Source organism: Eptatretus burgeri, chromosome 4 (assembly GCF_056783735.1).
Source record: "Eptatretus burgeri isolate ZD-2024b chromosome 4, Ebu_testis_v1, whole genome shotgun sequence".
NCBI lineage: Eukaryota > Metazoa > Chordata > Myxini > Myxiniformes > Myxinidae > Eptatretus > Eptatretus burgeri.
This window is the reverse complement of record NC_140964.1, coordinates 57,600,983-57,616,392: the sequence shown is the minus strand read 5'-3', so window position 1 is coordinate 57,616,392 and position 15,410 is coordinate 57,600,983. Positions and strand designations below refer to the sequence as shown.

General features: G+C 43.3%; 1 protein-coding gene across 7 annotated transcripts in view; it reads right to left on the bottom strand.

Annotated features, from left to right (window-relative positions):
* Positions 1–15,410, bottom strand: part of LOC147028120 (solute carrier family 2, facilitated glucose transporter member 1-like) — a 120,522-nt gene that overhangs the window by 85,654 nt on the left and 19,458 nt on the right. For 3 of the 7 annotated variants that reach the window (XM_085878214.1, XM_085878215.1, XM_085878210.1), the window contains exons 2-4: positions 8,200–8,292; positions 6,486–6,646; positions 6,253–6,377 (exon numbers count right to left, since the gene is read on the bottom strand). In XM_085878214.1, the coding sequence (XP_085734340.1) occupies positions 6,253–6,377; positions 6,486–6,532 (172 nt within the window). In that variant the 5' untranslated portion in view covers positions 6,533–6,646; positions 8,200–8,292. Of the gene's footprint in view, positions 1–6,252; positions 6,378–6,485; positions 6,647–8,199; positions 8,293–8,867; positions 9,002–12,371; positions 12,402–12,809; positions 12,839–15,410 lie in introns of those variants that run through there. The other 4 variants (XM_085878216.1, XM_085878212.1, XM_085878213.1 and 1 more) reach the window with 4 other exon arrangements.

The following is a 15,410-nucleotide window of genomic DNA, read 5'->3' as shown; positions in this document are numbered from 1 at the left end:
ATATATATATATATATATATATATATATATATATATATATATTACCCATACATGGTGTATAAGGTTTATCCCTGTGTCGTAAGAGGCGACCAGGGTTGCGTCAGGAAGGGCATCCGGTGTAAAACATGTGCCAAATCACTATACGGATCATACGGATGATCCGCTGTAGCGACCCCGAAAGGGAGAAGCCAAAATAATAAGAAGAAGAAGAAGAAGAAGAAGAAGAAGAAGAAGAAGAAGAAGAAGAAGAAGAAGAAGAAGAAGAAGAAGAAGAAGAAGAAGAAGAAGAAGAAGAAGAAGAAGAAGAAGAAGAAGAAGAAGAAGAAGAAGAAGAAGAAGAAGAAGAAGAAGAAGAAGAAGAAGAAGAAGAAGAAGAAGAAGAAGAAGAATAAGAAGAAGAAGACATGGTGTATAAGCAGATATACAGTGGAGGTTAGCACATTGGGCCTTCTCCAATATTTTTGTTCACCATCTTAACAGTTCACTGCTGGTAACTTGTCTTTTCTGTGACCAAGAGGAGGTTATGTGAGGTTATGAGGAGGTTATGTTGTATCATGCTTATGTACAGTGTAGTCGACTAAATTGTCTCTTTCTTCTACTTGAACATATTTTTCACCAATTGTCTTTTTCCTTTAATTTACACATGATATTTGGTGTCTTGCAGACCCATATGTTGAGATGTGGTGGAAAATTTATTTTAAAATATTAGCTGTGTTTTTGTTTGGCTGTGGCCAAATGAAGCCAAATGATTGATTTAACTTCGCAAAGAAAGGCTTTTAGCCCATATAATAAATATATTAGTAAACTCTGGATGATAGACAATGATTGATTTAAAAGCTCATTAGAAACATGATAATTACATTCAATTTATGAGTATGTATTCTGTGATCGGTATTATTATTATTATTTTTATATTTGTATACCTTGTCGAGGCTCGTATGAGAGCTAACCCATATGAGCCCATGTATGAGTATTCATTGGCTTGATTGAAGCTAGTGTGATTACAAACATGGACATGCATATAAAGGTCCATGGGGACAAAATTGATACAGCTCTGTCTTCTTATTGTGACTTAAACTAATAGCTTTTTTTTTGTATACCTTGTCGAGGCTCGTATGAGAGCTAACACACAACGCACAGCAAGGGGGCATGAGAAAAGAGGGGCGGGAGTGGGAAGGACAAAACAGTGGGGAACAGAGACATTAGGAGATCTGTGGAAGGGAGAATGATGAGGCAGGGAACACGGGGTATACAAGATAGATATTACAGGGACTTTCAGGAAAGAAAGCAGGGAATTTGAAAGAGGTGGGTTTGGGGTGGATTAACAGGGGTAGAAAAGCTCGAGGATTTGGATGGGGGACGATAAGAGGTGGTTGTGAACAGCTGTTTTGTTGGCCTGGAGGGAAGAATGGGATTGCACAGAGTGAGGGAGTTTATTCCAAAGGTGGGAAACAAGAGGAATGAAAGAGTGAAGGTGAGCAGTGATTCGTGATTTTGGTAGTTTTACCAGAAAGGTGTTGTTGGCGGACCTTGAGCGCCCTGCGGAAATGTGGTGGGGCAAATCGCAGACAGAGCAGGGGGGAGGGGGTTGGCGAGACCAGAGAGGAGACAGGAGAAGACAAAGACCACTGACCTGCCTGTGGTGAGGGAGAGGCCCAAAGAGTCAGCCTCATCATGGGAGATGCCAATGATCCGAAATACCTTGGTTTCCACAGCGTGAAGCCGAGAAAGGTGGGAGGCAGGAGCACCAGCCCAGAGGGGAGAGCAGTACTCCATCAGGCTGCAGACAAAAGCTTTGTATGTGGACAGGAGCTCAGGTGGGCCGAGGAAGGACTTTGCACGACAGAAGATTCCCAGTCGGCGACTGGCTTTGGAGGCCAGGTTGGAAATGTGACTTTCCCAGGAAAGATCATGGCAGATAGTGAGACCCAGAAGCTTGAAAGAAGACTTCTTCCAGAGGATTGTTGAGAAATGAGATGTGGAGGGTTTTCCAAACAGTCCTTATGGAGAGACATAGTGAGAGTGTGAGATTTGTCAGGATTGAAAGACATGTTCCACGTGTTGGACGAATTTGTGATTTTATCCAGATCTGCAGTGAGCGAAGAAGCTGATGCTTGCTGGTCTGAGGGATGACAGATGGTATGGCAGAGGGTGCAGTCATCAGAAAAGAGATAGAGAGGATTTTCCAGAGAGTCGGAAAGATCATTGAGGAAAACCAGAGAAAGGTCAGGGCTCAGAACGCTGCCTTGAGGAACTCCAGCCTGGACAGGAAGAGGGAATGAAAGAACTCCATTTAGGGCCACACGTTGACTGTGACAGGAGAGGAAGTCTGTGAGCCATGAGTGGCGATGGCCTTGGATACCATAGGAAGAGAATTTAGTGAGCAGGGCAGGGTGCCAGACCATGTCAAAAGCACGCGATATGTCCAGGGATATGGTTCTGATTTAATGTCTGGCATCGAGGACCTCCATCCACTGTTGGGAGAGCAGATGCAGCGTATCCAGGGTAGAGTGACCTGGTCTGAAACCAAATTGATGATCGGAAATCAAGCCATTGGAGAAAAGGAAGAATTTAATGTCTGAAGCGATGATGGATTCCATAGCCTTGCCAATGATTGGGAGAAGGCTGATTGGTCTGTAGTTACAGGGATCTGTTTTTGCATCTTTTTTATGCAGGGCAGTAATGTTTGCTGATTTCTAAGCAGATGGCAGATGACCTTGAGCAAATGAGAGGGTGAATAGAACAGAGAGAGGGTGAGCAAGAACAGCAGAGCAGGTTTTTAGGACATATGGGCTGATGCCATCTGGACCGGTTGCAGAATCCAAGTCGAGGTTTGACAGCAAGCTCTCCAGTCTCCACTTTAGCTAAGAACAAATTTATGCTTTTAAATGCTTGGAAAGGTATCAAGTCTATTGCAAAGCATTATAATTAGCTAAAGTCGTTTTGTCACCATATACGGAGTTGTTCACCAACAAGGATCATGGGCAAATGATCTAACCCAGAGTGAAGGCAAATTAAAGTGTTTTTTTGCATCACATCCTTGAATGGAGGAAGCAACCTCCACATTTGCCTGCACAATTGCCAGAACCCTATGTGATGTGATGAGTGAGAGATGATTTCCCATGCTTGCACAGGTGTTCCCATGCTCGCACACAAACCATATATGGTGTTCTGCTAATTAAGAGACTGAGGAACATAGAGTGATACATAGTTTTGCCAAGATAACATGTACTGTTCCTTGTTCTACCCCATGCCCCTCTTTCCCCCTTTCTATGCAAATAATTTTGCTATAAAAAGCGAGGCTTATGAACCAAACTCTGAGAGAAGGAAGTTCACAACAGCACATCATGGTGTTGCTCTGTGAATTTGTTTCTTCCCGTGTACACATGAATAAATGGTTCAACTCACACTGTAGTTACTGGAGTGACGTTCGAGTAATTCTACGACAAAAACATGGGTGTTCTCAATTTTCTGGTTGCTTTGGCAAAATATGCAATATATAAATGCAGGAAAATTACAATAGATAACGGTTATGGCTCTGATGTTATTTCTATTTTCAAAGGATATGTCATATTCAAAGGATATGTATTTTCAAAGGATATGATAAAGGATTCAAAGGATATGTCAGGTTACAATTTGATTTTTTTCTTGAGTGATTAAAAATGCAAAAGTTTTAAAGAGAAAGTGCTGTCTTGACAGTATTGGTAATGTTTTTTGTTCTGTGGATAATTTAAAACTGACAATTACTTCATCATCCTCTTAAAATTGCGATTTTTTTTTCTTCCTTTCTATTCCTGTGTTGCTTCGAAATATGCATCACACTGTGTTCCTGGATGCAATAAACAGAGTTCAAAATTCAAATTCTCTGTTTCTGGTAGTTTGCCTATCAGCAAAGCTTTGGGTGGTATTTGCTGGTATAGAAATAATTCAAGGTGGTATTGAGGTAGCGGTGAGGTAAAGTTCATATAAATCAATCAATAATTCAAAGTGGTATGCCGATTGTAGAGATGCTAAAGTGTAGATGAATAAATAAACAATCCAGGTGGATATGTAGGTTGTAAAATGGTAATAAATATAGAGTATAGATAAATAAAGTGGAAGGTCATAGCAGTGATGGTAAAGTGTGTGTATAGAAATAAATAAATACTTCAAGGTCTTTTCTTGGTAGGGGAGATGGGAAAGTGCAAATAAATAAATAATGGTTCCTGAAAGCATACACAATCAATCAATCCTTTTCTCTTCTTTCCCATAACAAAATTTAAAATGGCCAAAATTCCAAATTGACTCTGATCCAAAAATAATTTCACATGTCTTATGTGCAGATATGATTGCATGCATGTGCCAGATATGAAAGAAATGCAAGCAGTCATTTTCAAGTAAAGTCTCAGAGAGATGGATGGATGGATGGGACCCAAAATACAAGCCCCCAGCCAGGCTGATGCTCATTTGGGGGATAAAAAAAAAAATTGGCATTTCATGAACTACATTGATGATCTCGTTTCTCCTCCTATGTGCATGCTGCTATATATTTTACTTCAATGGAGTTACACCTCTATTACACATAATTCGATTTTTTTTGTATATAAAGTCAAGGCTTGTGGAGGAACATTGATTAACAGATCAGGATGCAAACAACAGGAAGAGGAGAAAGGGTGTGTGGTGGGGAGGGGGGGAGGACACCTACAGCAGGGTTGAAGGACAAAATAGTGGGAGACTTGTACAAATAAGGGATGTGGGGAGTGTGGTGGAGTCTGCGGGCCTACGGGGAAGGGCATGGTGATGATGCATGATGGGCGTGATGATGGGAGGAGTGGTCGTGGGGGTCAGTGTATCGGCAAGGGATATGAGGTGTGCGCGCCGCCTGAGGCGTCGTAGTAATGCTGGAGTCGGCCGGCTCATGAGTGTGCCGAATACGGAATAAAGGGGAGCCGCGGGCACAGTACGCCCGCGCTCGCACTTGTGCAACACAGCCCGGCTCGACTGTTCCTCCGCATCGTGTCTGCCTGCTAAGCATCTCCCATTTCAGTACATTACAGTTGGCGAACGAGGATCTTCGGATCGGCGTGTGCAGGGTCAGCAAGTAACCCGGGCGGTTCCAAGCTACGGAGCCAAGGGTCTCACGGAGCATGGCAGAAGGTCGGGGCACGGCACACGGACGTGTACCCGTGTTCGGGGGAGATGAGTTCGAGTTGTTTTCTGAACAGTTAGGTTGCTACTTTCGGGCGAATGATGTAGAGGATGAAGAGAAACGCAAGGCGATCTTGCTCGCCTCGCTATCAACGGAGCACTACCGCCTGCTGAGTGATTTGGTGGCTCCAAATAGACCCAGTGATGATGTGCTATCCTTTCAGGACATCTTTGCGAAAATGAAGACCCACTTGGCGCCAGAGAAGTCGTTACATCTCGCGCGGTTCCAGTTCGATCATCTCGCTAAGGGGGGCGAGGAGCGCGTTGCGGACTTCGTAGCACGGGTGAAGCATTCGGCTGTGCCGTGCAAATTCACGACAGAGGAGCGTCCGACACGGCTCAGAGATCGTTTTATTTCTGGTCTGCGAGACGCAAAGAAAGAGGGGTAGGGGAGGACAAGATGGATACAGAAGCAAACTCTCAATAAAAACTGGAAATTTGGAAGGAGGTAGGCTTTGGAGAGGGGGGGGTGGTTTGATGGGGATAGGAAATCAATCTGACATCAAAAAAATCACTTATTCCCCATGTGGAGTACTTGATATGTGCCAAGTTTCGATTTTTTTTTTTTTTTCACAGAGCAGTTTCAGAGATACAGAGGACCAAAGTTTTTCCTTTTTTCCAACACGGCTGCCACACCAAATGACTGATTCATAATTATTATTAAAACATTCTACACGAGTAGTCGCACCTATAGTGAAAATTTGTTGTCAATCGGATAAGTGGTTGCAGAGTAAACAGAAAATTAACACGTGCGGACGTACTGTATGTACAGACAACCCGAAAATAGAATGCCTCTGGCATAAAAACTGAATTTTGCAAGGTCTAATATGAGGAGAGTTCTGCAATGCAACACTAACTTGTAGCTACAGAAACAAATCGTGAGGTGGGAATATTACTTTTTACCATGAGCCATGTATGATCGAAGGATTGTTATTACTTTCACCATTCATCTGGTCCAAAATTATCCTCAAATTGTCTCCAAACAGATATCCATTCACAATGCTTCTATGATACATGTATAACATAAAAACTGTTGTTCGATTCAAAAGATTTATTTTTACTCACCGCAGTGGAGGCCAATGAAGAACCGCCCGGCAATGAGGATTTCAAGTGAAGATGCTGTTTTTGAAAAGCCCATTAAAATTCCAGCTAGAACGGCGAAGATGGTGTTCACCCACATTCCATTCCTTCTGTATTGCACACATCATACCATAGAGCCTTATAACAACAGCTACATCATCCCTTACTCGAGTGAAAACAAGTCAATGGTAAAATTCAAATAGCACGTCTGCCTGTACCTGCCCAAATGAGAAGCAAGAGGATTCACAGCAAATGAACCCAGCATGCCACCTATAGGAAAAATAGCAACTGAAAGAGACCACAGTGTAAGAAGGGTGTCCTGAGAGATTGGTTCTTCATAACGTTGAATCCAGGTCTCATTGTAAAAGTCCTCAATAATCTGCAAACACATTGCAATGTCTTGCATTTTAGGCACAGGTCAGTATTTTATTAAAATTCTCCTTATGTGCCCTAATGTGACAAATTCCATGTCTCCTCGAATAGATTCAAATAGTTTTCCACAAAAACATCTCTTCCTTATAAAAATTGACACTTTTCAAAATACAGAATTGGTAGAATCTGTGGACTTCAAAAAAGTAAGACTGCATAATGATTTTAGGAAACATTATCATAATATGATGGACTTTGACAATGCAATTTGGCACACAAGTGAAAAATAATACATTCACAACCTAAATAGGCCTACCTGTACATGCCAACCATTCCTCCATTCAATGGTAAAAAGCACCTGGGCTAGAATGTCAATAATAGTCTCAGCCTTTTCTCCCATCTTGAAATGCAAAGTATGTGGAATCATAATAATTGTGGCATTCAATCCCTAAATTTGGCTGTTTTCCCTCAAATATGAGATTTCCCCTGAGCGATGATGGCAATAGGTGAAGATTGGATTGGTTAGTTTGTGAAATAGTGATCTTACCACTTACATAGTGCTTGTAAATATTGAAGAAGTTCAGTCACTAAAACTTTTGGGTGTCACCATCAGCCATGATTTCTTGGGAAAACCACCAATTTAAGTTGGCCTCCATAACCAGCTACCAAATGGGTATTCTCAATCATGCAAGGCCATTCCTTGACACATCTGAACTTTGATATACCTACAAGCCCTATGCACAACTTGATGGAGTACTGGTCACATCTTTAGGCTGGCATCGCTGCCTCACATCTTGCTCAACTTGAGGCAATAGAAACCAAGTCCTTCAGAATCATTGGAATCTCCCCATCACTTTCACATTGCAGCCAGGTCAGTGGTCTCTGTCTTCTACAACCTCGTTTATGGTCTTGTATCCTCTGCTTTGTTCTTTCCACCTCTCTCCCCCCTCCCCACCCCCAGGTTTCTGTAGGGCACATGTGATCTGCCAATAACCCTCCTCCACGAAACTCCAAAAATCCAAACTCGCTGTTTACCTCCACTCATTTGTTCCTATTTTTTACCCATCTGTGGAACCAACTTCCTCAGTCTCTTCAATCCCATTCTTCCCTCCAGCGCTTCAAGACCATGGTCACCACCACCTCAGGTCATCCCTCATCCACACGGACGATCTTTTCTAACCTCATTAGACATCCACAAGTTCAACTCTTTCCAGCGTACAGGGTTTCCACCCACTCACTCTCTCACCCTATTCATGTTCCATTTCTACTTGTTCTACATATTCTTCCCTTACACTTCTGCGATTGAAAGTTTGCAGCTGTACTCAGCTTCTTTACCCCTTGTGATGACCTCCCCTTGCTCCCATATCCTTTATTCGTCCAAGTCCACTTCTATTTTGTCCCTCCACCCTGCTGTCGGTGTGTTTCACGGCTCACTCCTTCCTCTGCCCCTTCCACTTTTATTTTCATTCCATACTGGTCCATTCTGTGTTCTAGCTTCTCCAATAGCCGAGACTCTGCACTGTATACCAAAAAAATACTTATTTTTCTCATACATTAACTTACCCTCTGTGGAGCATTGATGACACCGATGTTATATCCAAATTGAAACGACCCGATTGCAGCACCAACACATGAAAACACCAAGCAGCCTGTTACCTGCAGTGGTGAAAGAAAAATTGTCTCATCAAGCCTTGCACATGATTAATGAAAACAACAGACCACTGATACCATCCTTCTCTTTCTGTCAACGACAAATGCAATTCCTAAAGCCCCCGTCACACCTTGACGATTTAGCCAGCGTATGGCAACGTATCAAAATTTATCTAAAACGCTGGCGTATGCTGAACTATTTTTTTTTCAGTTTTGGGAGTATAATAGTGTATTCATAACGAGTTGGACGTATGCATAACGTATAGTAATGTACACAGAACGTTTCGATAACTTATAGATAACTTATACCAACGAATGCTTAGCGTGTTGTTGGCGTTCACAACTTATGCCCAACGATAGTCTAACTTATGCATAGCGCTGCAGCGTATCGCCAACGATCACGTGGCATAGCCTATTAAAAGGGTGCCGCTCGACGATTCAAATCATAACCGCACTAGAGATCGAAGTGTCAACATCACCGTCATACCGAAGAAAACTGCGAAGAACTCCTCGTTACGGAGTTCCACCATGAGATGGTCATATATGCCGTAATGGCGTCGCCTCCCGATCCATGGTCTCACCCAGTTCCTTCTCCTCCGGTCACGTCTTCTTCTCCCGGCTCTATTGGCACGCAACTGGTGCAGTGTCAACTCGATGAGGTCATGTTGATGTTCGAGGACAGGTAGGTATCGTCATCTCAGTGTTGCAGTATCCTCCATCTCTCGGAATGACATGGACATGTACTCACCATGAAGTCTAAAAAAAAAGACGGGTTCCTCCTGCGAAGCCCCTTTTTATTTACCAATTCCCCTAATCCCTGCCAATATGCCATTATACGGTATCTGTAAGTTAGAAACGCGTTCAGTAAGTTCTGTGGTCGTCCTGAAGACATCAAATACGTCTACTTCCTTTTCAAGTAACGTGTTGCGAAGTGTGAACAACGTTCATGTAGCGTGCTTACAAAACGTTACTCATAGGTTAGAAATAAGTTTCGGGTACGCTAAACATTACCTCGACGTTTTTCGACTTACGAGTAACTTACAAGTAACGTGTGTTGACGTGTGTCAACGATCGCATAACGTGCCTACAACTTATGGCCAGCGTAGCGGAACATGCGAGTCATACGCCGGCATACGTCGTTAAATTTCAAGCATGCAAAAATTTGAGGACAACCCAAAAGTACGTTTAAAGCCAGCGTACTACGACGTATGCCGGCGTGCTCTTAACGTATACAAAACGTACCCATAACGTATTCAACGTGTGCCAGCGTTTTAGACAAATTTTTCATAAATCGGCATACGCTGGTTAAATCGTCAGGGTGTGACAGCGGCTTTAACTATGAAGCTCACTGCCTTTGCTATCAATACAGTTTTAACGCCGATACCACATTTTAGGGGTCTAGCAATCCAACTGTGAGATTGAAGATGTGGCAGCTATCTTATAATCCAAGATAGCCACCATCTAAAGGCTAACAAACTATCATCAGTTCGCACAATATGTGAAGGAATGAACCATCAAGAAAACATCACAAGCAGTTGGTAAAAATCCACAGTTACCGTCACTTGACTTTTCTAGTCTCTGTTGCATTCCCCATCACAAGAACAAAGTGACGTGCATGGAAGTGCAGACTTCTTACACCTGCAGCGATCAGTGCATCCTTTTGTACATCCACACTGGATAAGTTCATTGCAGATCTTTGTGGGCTTCCGGTAGTGTTGTCCCAATCTGTTTAAACTGACCGTCGGATGTTTTTTCCCAACCCCACTCACTTGGACATGGGAGCTCAGGTTGTGCATGTAATGCCTGGCCCCAGAATAATGCTCCTTGGTACACTGCACACCTAACATGCTGCACCAGAGCATGGTGTGTAGGTGGAATTGATTCCAGAGGTCTGCCTTTCTTTACAAACAGTTTCTTTCGTGCTGTATTAATGTCACTACAGGTACTTGTGCGATCATACATCAAAATGACGAATCTTGCAATAATGCTCATACAGGACTCAGTTATATCTGTTTGTTCATGGTTGACTTCAGATAGTGCATCTGTGAGCTCTGGGAACGACTCCCATACAGCCAATGCAGTTCGCTTACCACGCCCAAACGCTGACACAGTGTCACATCCTGTCAGTGCATGAAACATGGGGAGGGCCTTAGACTTCTCAGGGCCGAGAGCAGTGGCTATGTCATGTGCAGGGAGGAATCGCAAGCTCTTCCCTGTTCCAAAGGCTAACCATATCTTCACAGAAAGTCCCTGAGTTGCCATAACTGCAAATACGACAACATCTGTATCAACGGTTCAGATTAGGATCCTGTCATTCGCTCTCTGTGCCGCATCAGCTGCATGGAGGAACATGCGGCCATCTGCCTCTTCTTGGCTGCATGGAGCAAGTGATTCTAGATTAATGCGTGGTAGAGCAGTAACAACCTCTGTTTCCAGTATGACTACTAACTATTTGCTCTCGTCTTCAACCGACTCAATTATTTCATTGGACAGGAAACTGAAAAGTTCCGTCTTGTTTTGGCCGACACGAAGAAAATTCTGCCATTGTCCAGGAACTGCAACTGAGGTACAAACAATTGCACATTGCTCTTTAATGAGGCTACCTTCTGTTTGTCTTTAGGCTGGGCTTTTCCTGATGAGCTGCCAAATAATGGCAACTTGTTGCGGGAGAGGACATCATTGAGAGGCTTTTTACGCTCAATGAGCCTTTCTTGCACAAATGATTCCAAAGCCTCCTTCCCCACCTTCTGCACATTTTGCACACTATGAATAACTAATGAGCTTGCGATGTATTTTTTGTCGATGACCACAATGTCAGTGGTTTCTTCAAGAAATGGATTACCAATGTTTTGTACCCTGCGAGTGTTGCTTCACCTTGTTCACCTTTTCGTTGAGTGGGAAACTGAACCTTTTCAGTGGTGTTCTGTTGACAAAGAATGCAGAGTTTCCACTGAGTAACTCGACCCATTTCAGCATCCTGCTCAGATGGATCCACAAGTTTGATGTGCTTTGCCATCTCCAGTTGCAGATGAACGGGCCTATGTAGGGGTGATCACTTGTGCAGTCACCATAACAATGGATGATGTCCCTGAAATGAGTAGATGCATAACTACTACCAGTTTCATAGTTTGATCAATATTTTAAAGCATCAAAAATTTGTCTCTGAAATGTGAGCATCGACCTGTGGAGCAAAATAGCTATGGATGGTGGGATTTCAAGATGGCAGCCACAATTTTCAAACATTTAATGTCACCATTGCATTCCTAGAGCCCTAAAATATAGTTATAGGCGTTTCAACTGTCTCGATATCTGTACTAGTTTAGGAGATATTTAACAAAACAGGTCCACAGTGGTGGCCATTTTGAAATCCAAGATGGCCACCATATGGGGTGCAATTACCGGTGGCCCCTGGACTAAAAATCATTGTATGGTGTTACTCTAACCATGTGCCAAGTTTCATGCTTTTAAGGGAAAGTGCACAATCGACCTGTTTTTTGGAGCTCAGCCGCCCCACTATAGTAAATAAAGGCATGCCTGACATATTTCAGAGTTAGGAGAGGAGGGTAAACAGGTAAATACATATAGCCTTATATCATTAATAGGTCATACCTCTGGAATCAGGGATGTAATTGCAAGATAATAGTACATAAAGCAATGCCACAACAAGAAGCAGTGGGGAGGGGATTTTGAACAATAGGGAAAATTCTTACCATGTATATATTGGAGGTGGGTGCAACCCACCTCCCCTTCCTCCAAAACCCCCACCAACAAAATATTCTCAACGGTTTTTCCATGATTCACATGGGAAGTCAATTTAAATGTTTTTCAAAGAAACAGGCAGTGTAATGAAAAAGATGAACAGTCGCATGAACTACATATTACAATCTTATACATATCAGCATGCACTACCGTCAACCAGTGGCAATCTGACAAAGTATACGGGGAATACATGTGCACTACAAATGAAGGGATTAAAATGCAAAAGTTGCAATGTAAGAGGGTATTCACTGTACCACATACAAAGCTTTCATCCACAGCCTGATGGAATACTGCTCTCCCTCCGGGCTATTGCTCCTGCCTCACACCTTTTTTGGCTTCATGCTGCGGAAACCCGTCTTTTAGTATCAATGGAATCTCGCACGACGAAGCTGAGTCTTTGGGTCTCTCACTCTCTCACCGCAGGCAGGGAGGTAGTCTTTCTGTCTTGTACAGTCTCCTCTCCGGCCTCAACCCCCCCCCCCCCCCAAACGTTGCTCTCTCTCTCCCCTCCCCGCACCATATTTCCGCAGGGTGCTCAAGGTCCACCAGCAACCAGCTTCTGGTGAAACCACCAAAATTAAGACTGCTCATCTTCACTCTTTCATTCCTCTTTTTCCCAACCTCTGGAACAAACTCACACACTCTCTTCAATCGCACTCTTCCCTCCAGGTCTTCAAAACAGCTGTTCACTACCATCTTATATCTTCCCCCATCCAAAACCATGATCTTTTCTACCACTGTTAATCCACCCCACACCTACCTACCTTCAAATTCCCTGCTTTCCTTCCTGAAAGTCCCTGCAGTGTCCATCTTCTTTTACCATGAACCCCACCCCATCCCTCTCCCTTCCATAGATATCCTAATATCCGTTCCCTCCTGTTTTGTGCTTCCCTCTCCCACCCCTCTCGTCTCCTGCTCCCTTTGTTATATGTTCTGTGTTCGCTATTACACAAGCCTACCAAAAAAAAAAAAGCCAGCCACCCCCACTCAGAGTAGGTGCATTCATTGTAACCGTCAACAACCTCCCACCCCCACTGCCCCACATATGATCCCTGTATCTTTGTCAATGTAATTAATCACTGTCCAGCCAAAAATTGCAGGTATCCAAATGAGATACAAAGGCATTTCTTGGTTTGCTGTGACTATGAAAAATGAAGTCACTGATTAACTTAACCATTGCCCCTGAACCCTTAAAATTGTGACTTCAGCATCCACAAGGAATTTTGTAATAAAATGCGAAGCTCATAATCTGAGATGGAATTGAAAATCAAACTATGTGTGGCGTCATAAAGCTATGTGGGCATCATCAAGCTGTATAGGGGTCAAATAATGAAGGGGGGATTTCTCCCACTTTCAGCGTCATTGAGTAAATATATGTACAAGCAACCGTTTGCACACAAGGTCATTTAACATATATTGCCTGCACCTTCTCCAAATCCCATTAACTACAGCAATTTAACTCACTTTTATTTAATAATGCCATACTCCCGATGAACATAATCCAACTCAACATCATTATCCCTTATTAAATGACTTGCACATCCCATTGTTTTTGTATAAAAGCTAACACACAGAACACATAACAAGGGGAGCAGGAGACAAAAGGATGGGAGAGGGAAACACAAAACAGTGGGGAAGAGAGACATTAGGAGATCTATGGAAGGGAGAAGAATGGGGCTGTGTACACGAGGTTGGATGCTACAGGGACTTTCAGAAAGGAAAACAGAGAATTTGAAGGAGTTGGGTTTGGGGTGGATTAACTGGCATAGAAAAGATCAAGGGTTTGGAAAGGGGAAGATATGAAATGGTGGTCAACAGCTGTTTTGAAGTCCTGGAGGGAGGAGTGGGATTGAAGAGAGTGTGGGAGTTTGTTCCAGAGGTGGGGGAAAAAAAAGAGTAATGAAAGAATGAAGGTGAGCACTAATTCTTGATTTTGGTGGTTTCACCAGAAGGGGTTTTTGGCGGATCTTGAGCGCACTGCAGAAATATAAGTGGGACAGAGCACAGCAGACAGAGTGGGGGGGGGCGCGAGGCTGGAGAGGAGATGGTAGGAGACAGATAGACCACTGACCTGCCTGGCAGTGAGAGACAGAAACTTCATTACGAGAGACACCAATGATCCTGAAAGCCTTGGTATCCACAGTGTGAAGCAGAGCTAGGTGTGAGGCAGGAGCACCACCCCAGTGGGGGGGGGGGAGAGCAGTACTCCATCAGGCTGTGGATGAAAGCTTCGTTTGTGGTCAGGAGGTCAGGTGGGCCAAGGAAGGACTTTGCATGGCGGAGGATTCCCAGTCGGTGACTGGCTTTGGAGACCAGCTTGAAAATGTGGCTTTCCCAGGAAAGATATCATGGCAGATAGCGAGATCCAAAAGCTTGAATGAAAGGATTTCTTCAAGGTGATTGTTGAGAAAGTAGTTTGGGAGGGGGGGGGGGTCCAGATGGTCCTTTAGGAGAGACAAAGTGAGAGTGTGAGATTTGTCAGGATTGAAAGACATGTTCCAAGTGTTTGACCAGCTTGTGATTTTATCCAGGTCTGCAGAGAGTGAAGAGGCCAATCTGAGGGATGAGAGATGGTTTAGCAGAGGGTGGAGTCATCAGCAAAGAGATAAAGAGGATTTTCCAGAGTCAGAGAGATCATTGATGAAAACCAGAAAAAGCACAGGGCTGAGAACACTACCTTGAGGAACTCCAGCCTGGACAGGAAGAGTTCACCTCTCAGCATGGAATGAAGCACACAACAGGGCCTATATAATACAGTGGTCTAAATGACTCTGCACAGACGACCCTTGTGAATGATGGAAAAGTGCACGAATGTCTATTCATATGCATTTCCTGATCTCTCTTTTTGAGAGATATTGTGCAATTTGCAAAGCTCCAAAATCAAAATGCAGACACATCAGTCGGTTTTACATCCTAATCTGAATGAGTGAGTGCATCCTGCATGCATTATCCCATTCAGGTACTGCACCACAACAGCACCACAACAGATCCAACTCCACTGGGGAAGAAATGCATGATAAGACAGCTCAATGGCAAGCATGCTGATACTAATCTATCTCTGGTTTTATCCCATAACACCACACAAAGGTTGCTTACTTAAGGACCATGAAACTGGGTTCGACACTCATCACTTGTTCATCTGTCAATTGTCTGCGAATGTCCTCATAGTCTAGTTCATGTAAATGTACAATGGTTTTTGTTCATGTTGTTGATGAGTTTGTAATTGTATATAGTACGAATGGGACATGCTTGAACACAGCAAGCAACTACTCAGGTGCATCCTACATGTCGACATAATAAATGTAACATTTATGTACTTGATGAAATGGATTGTGATTGCATTCTGCCAGCAGATAAATAACTCA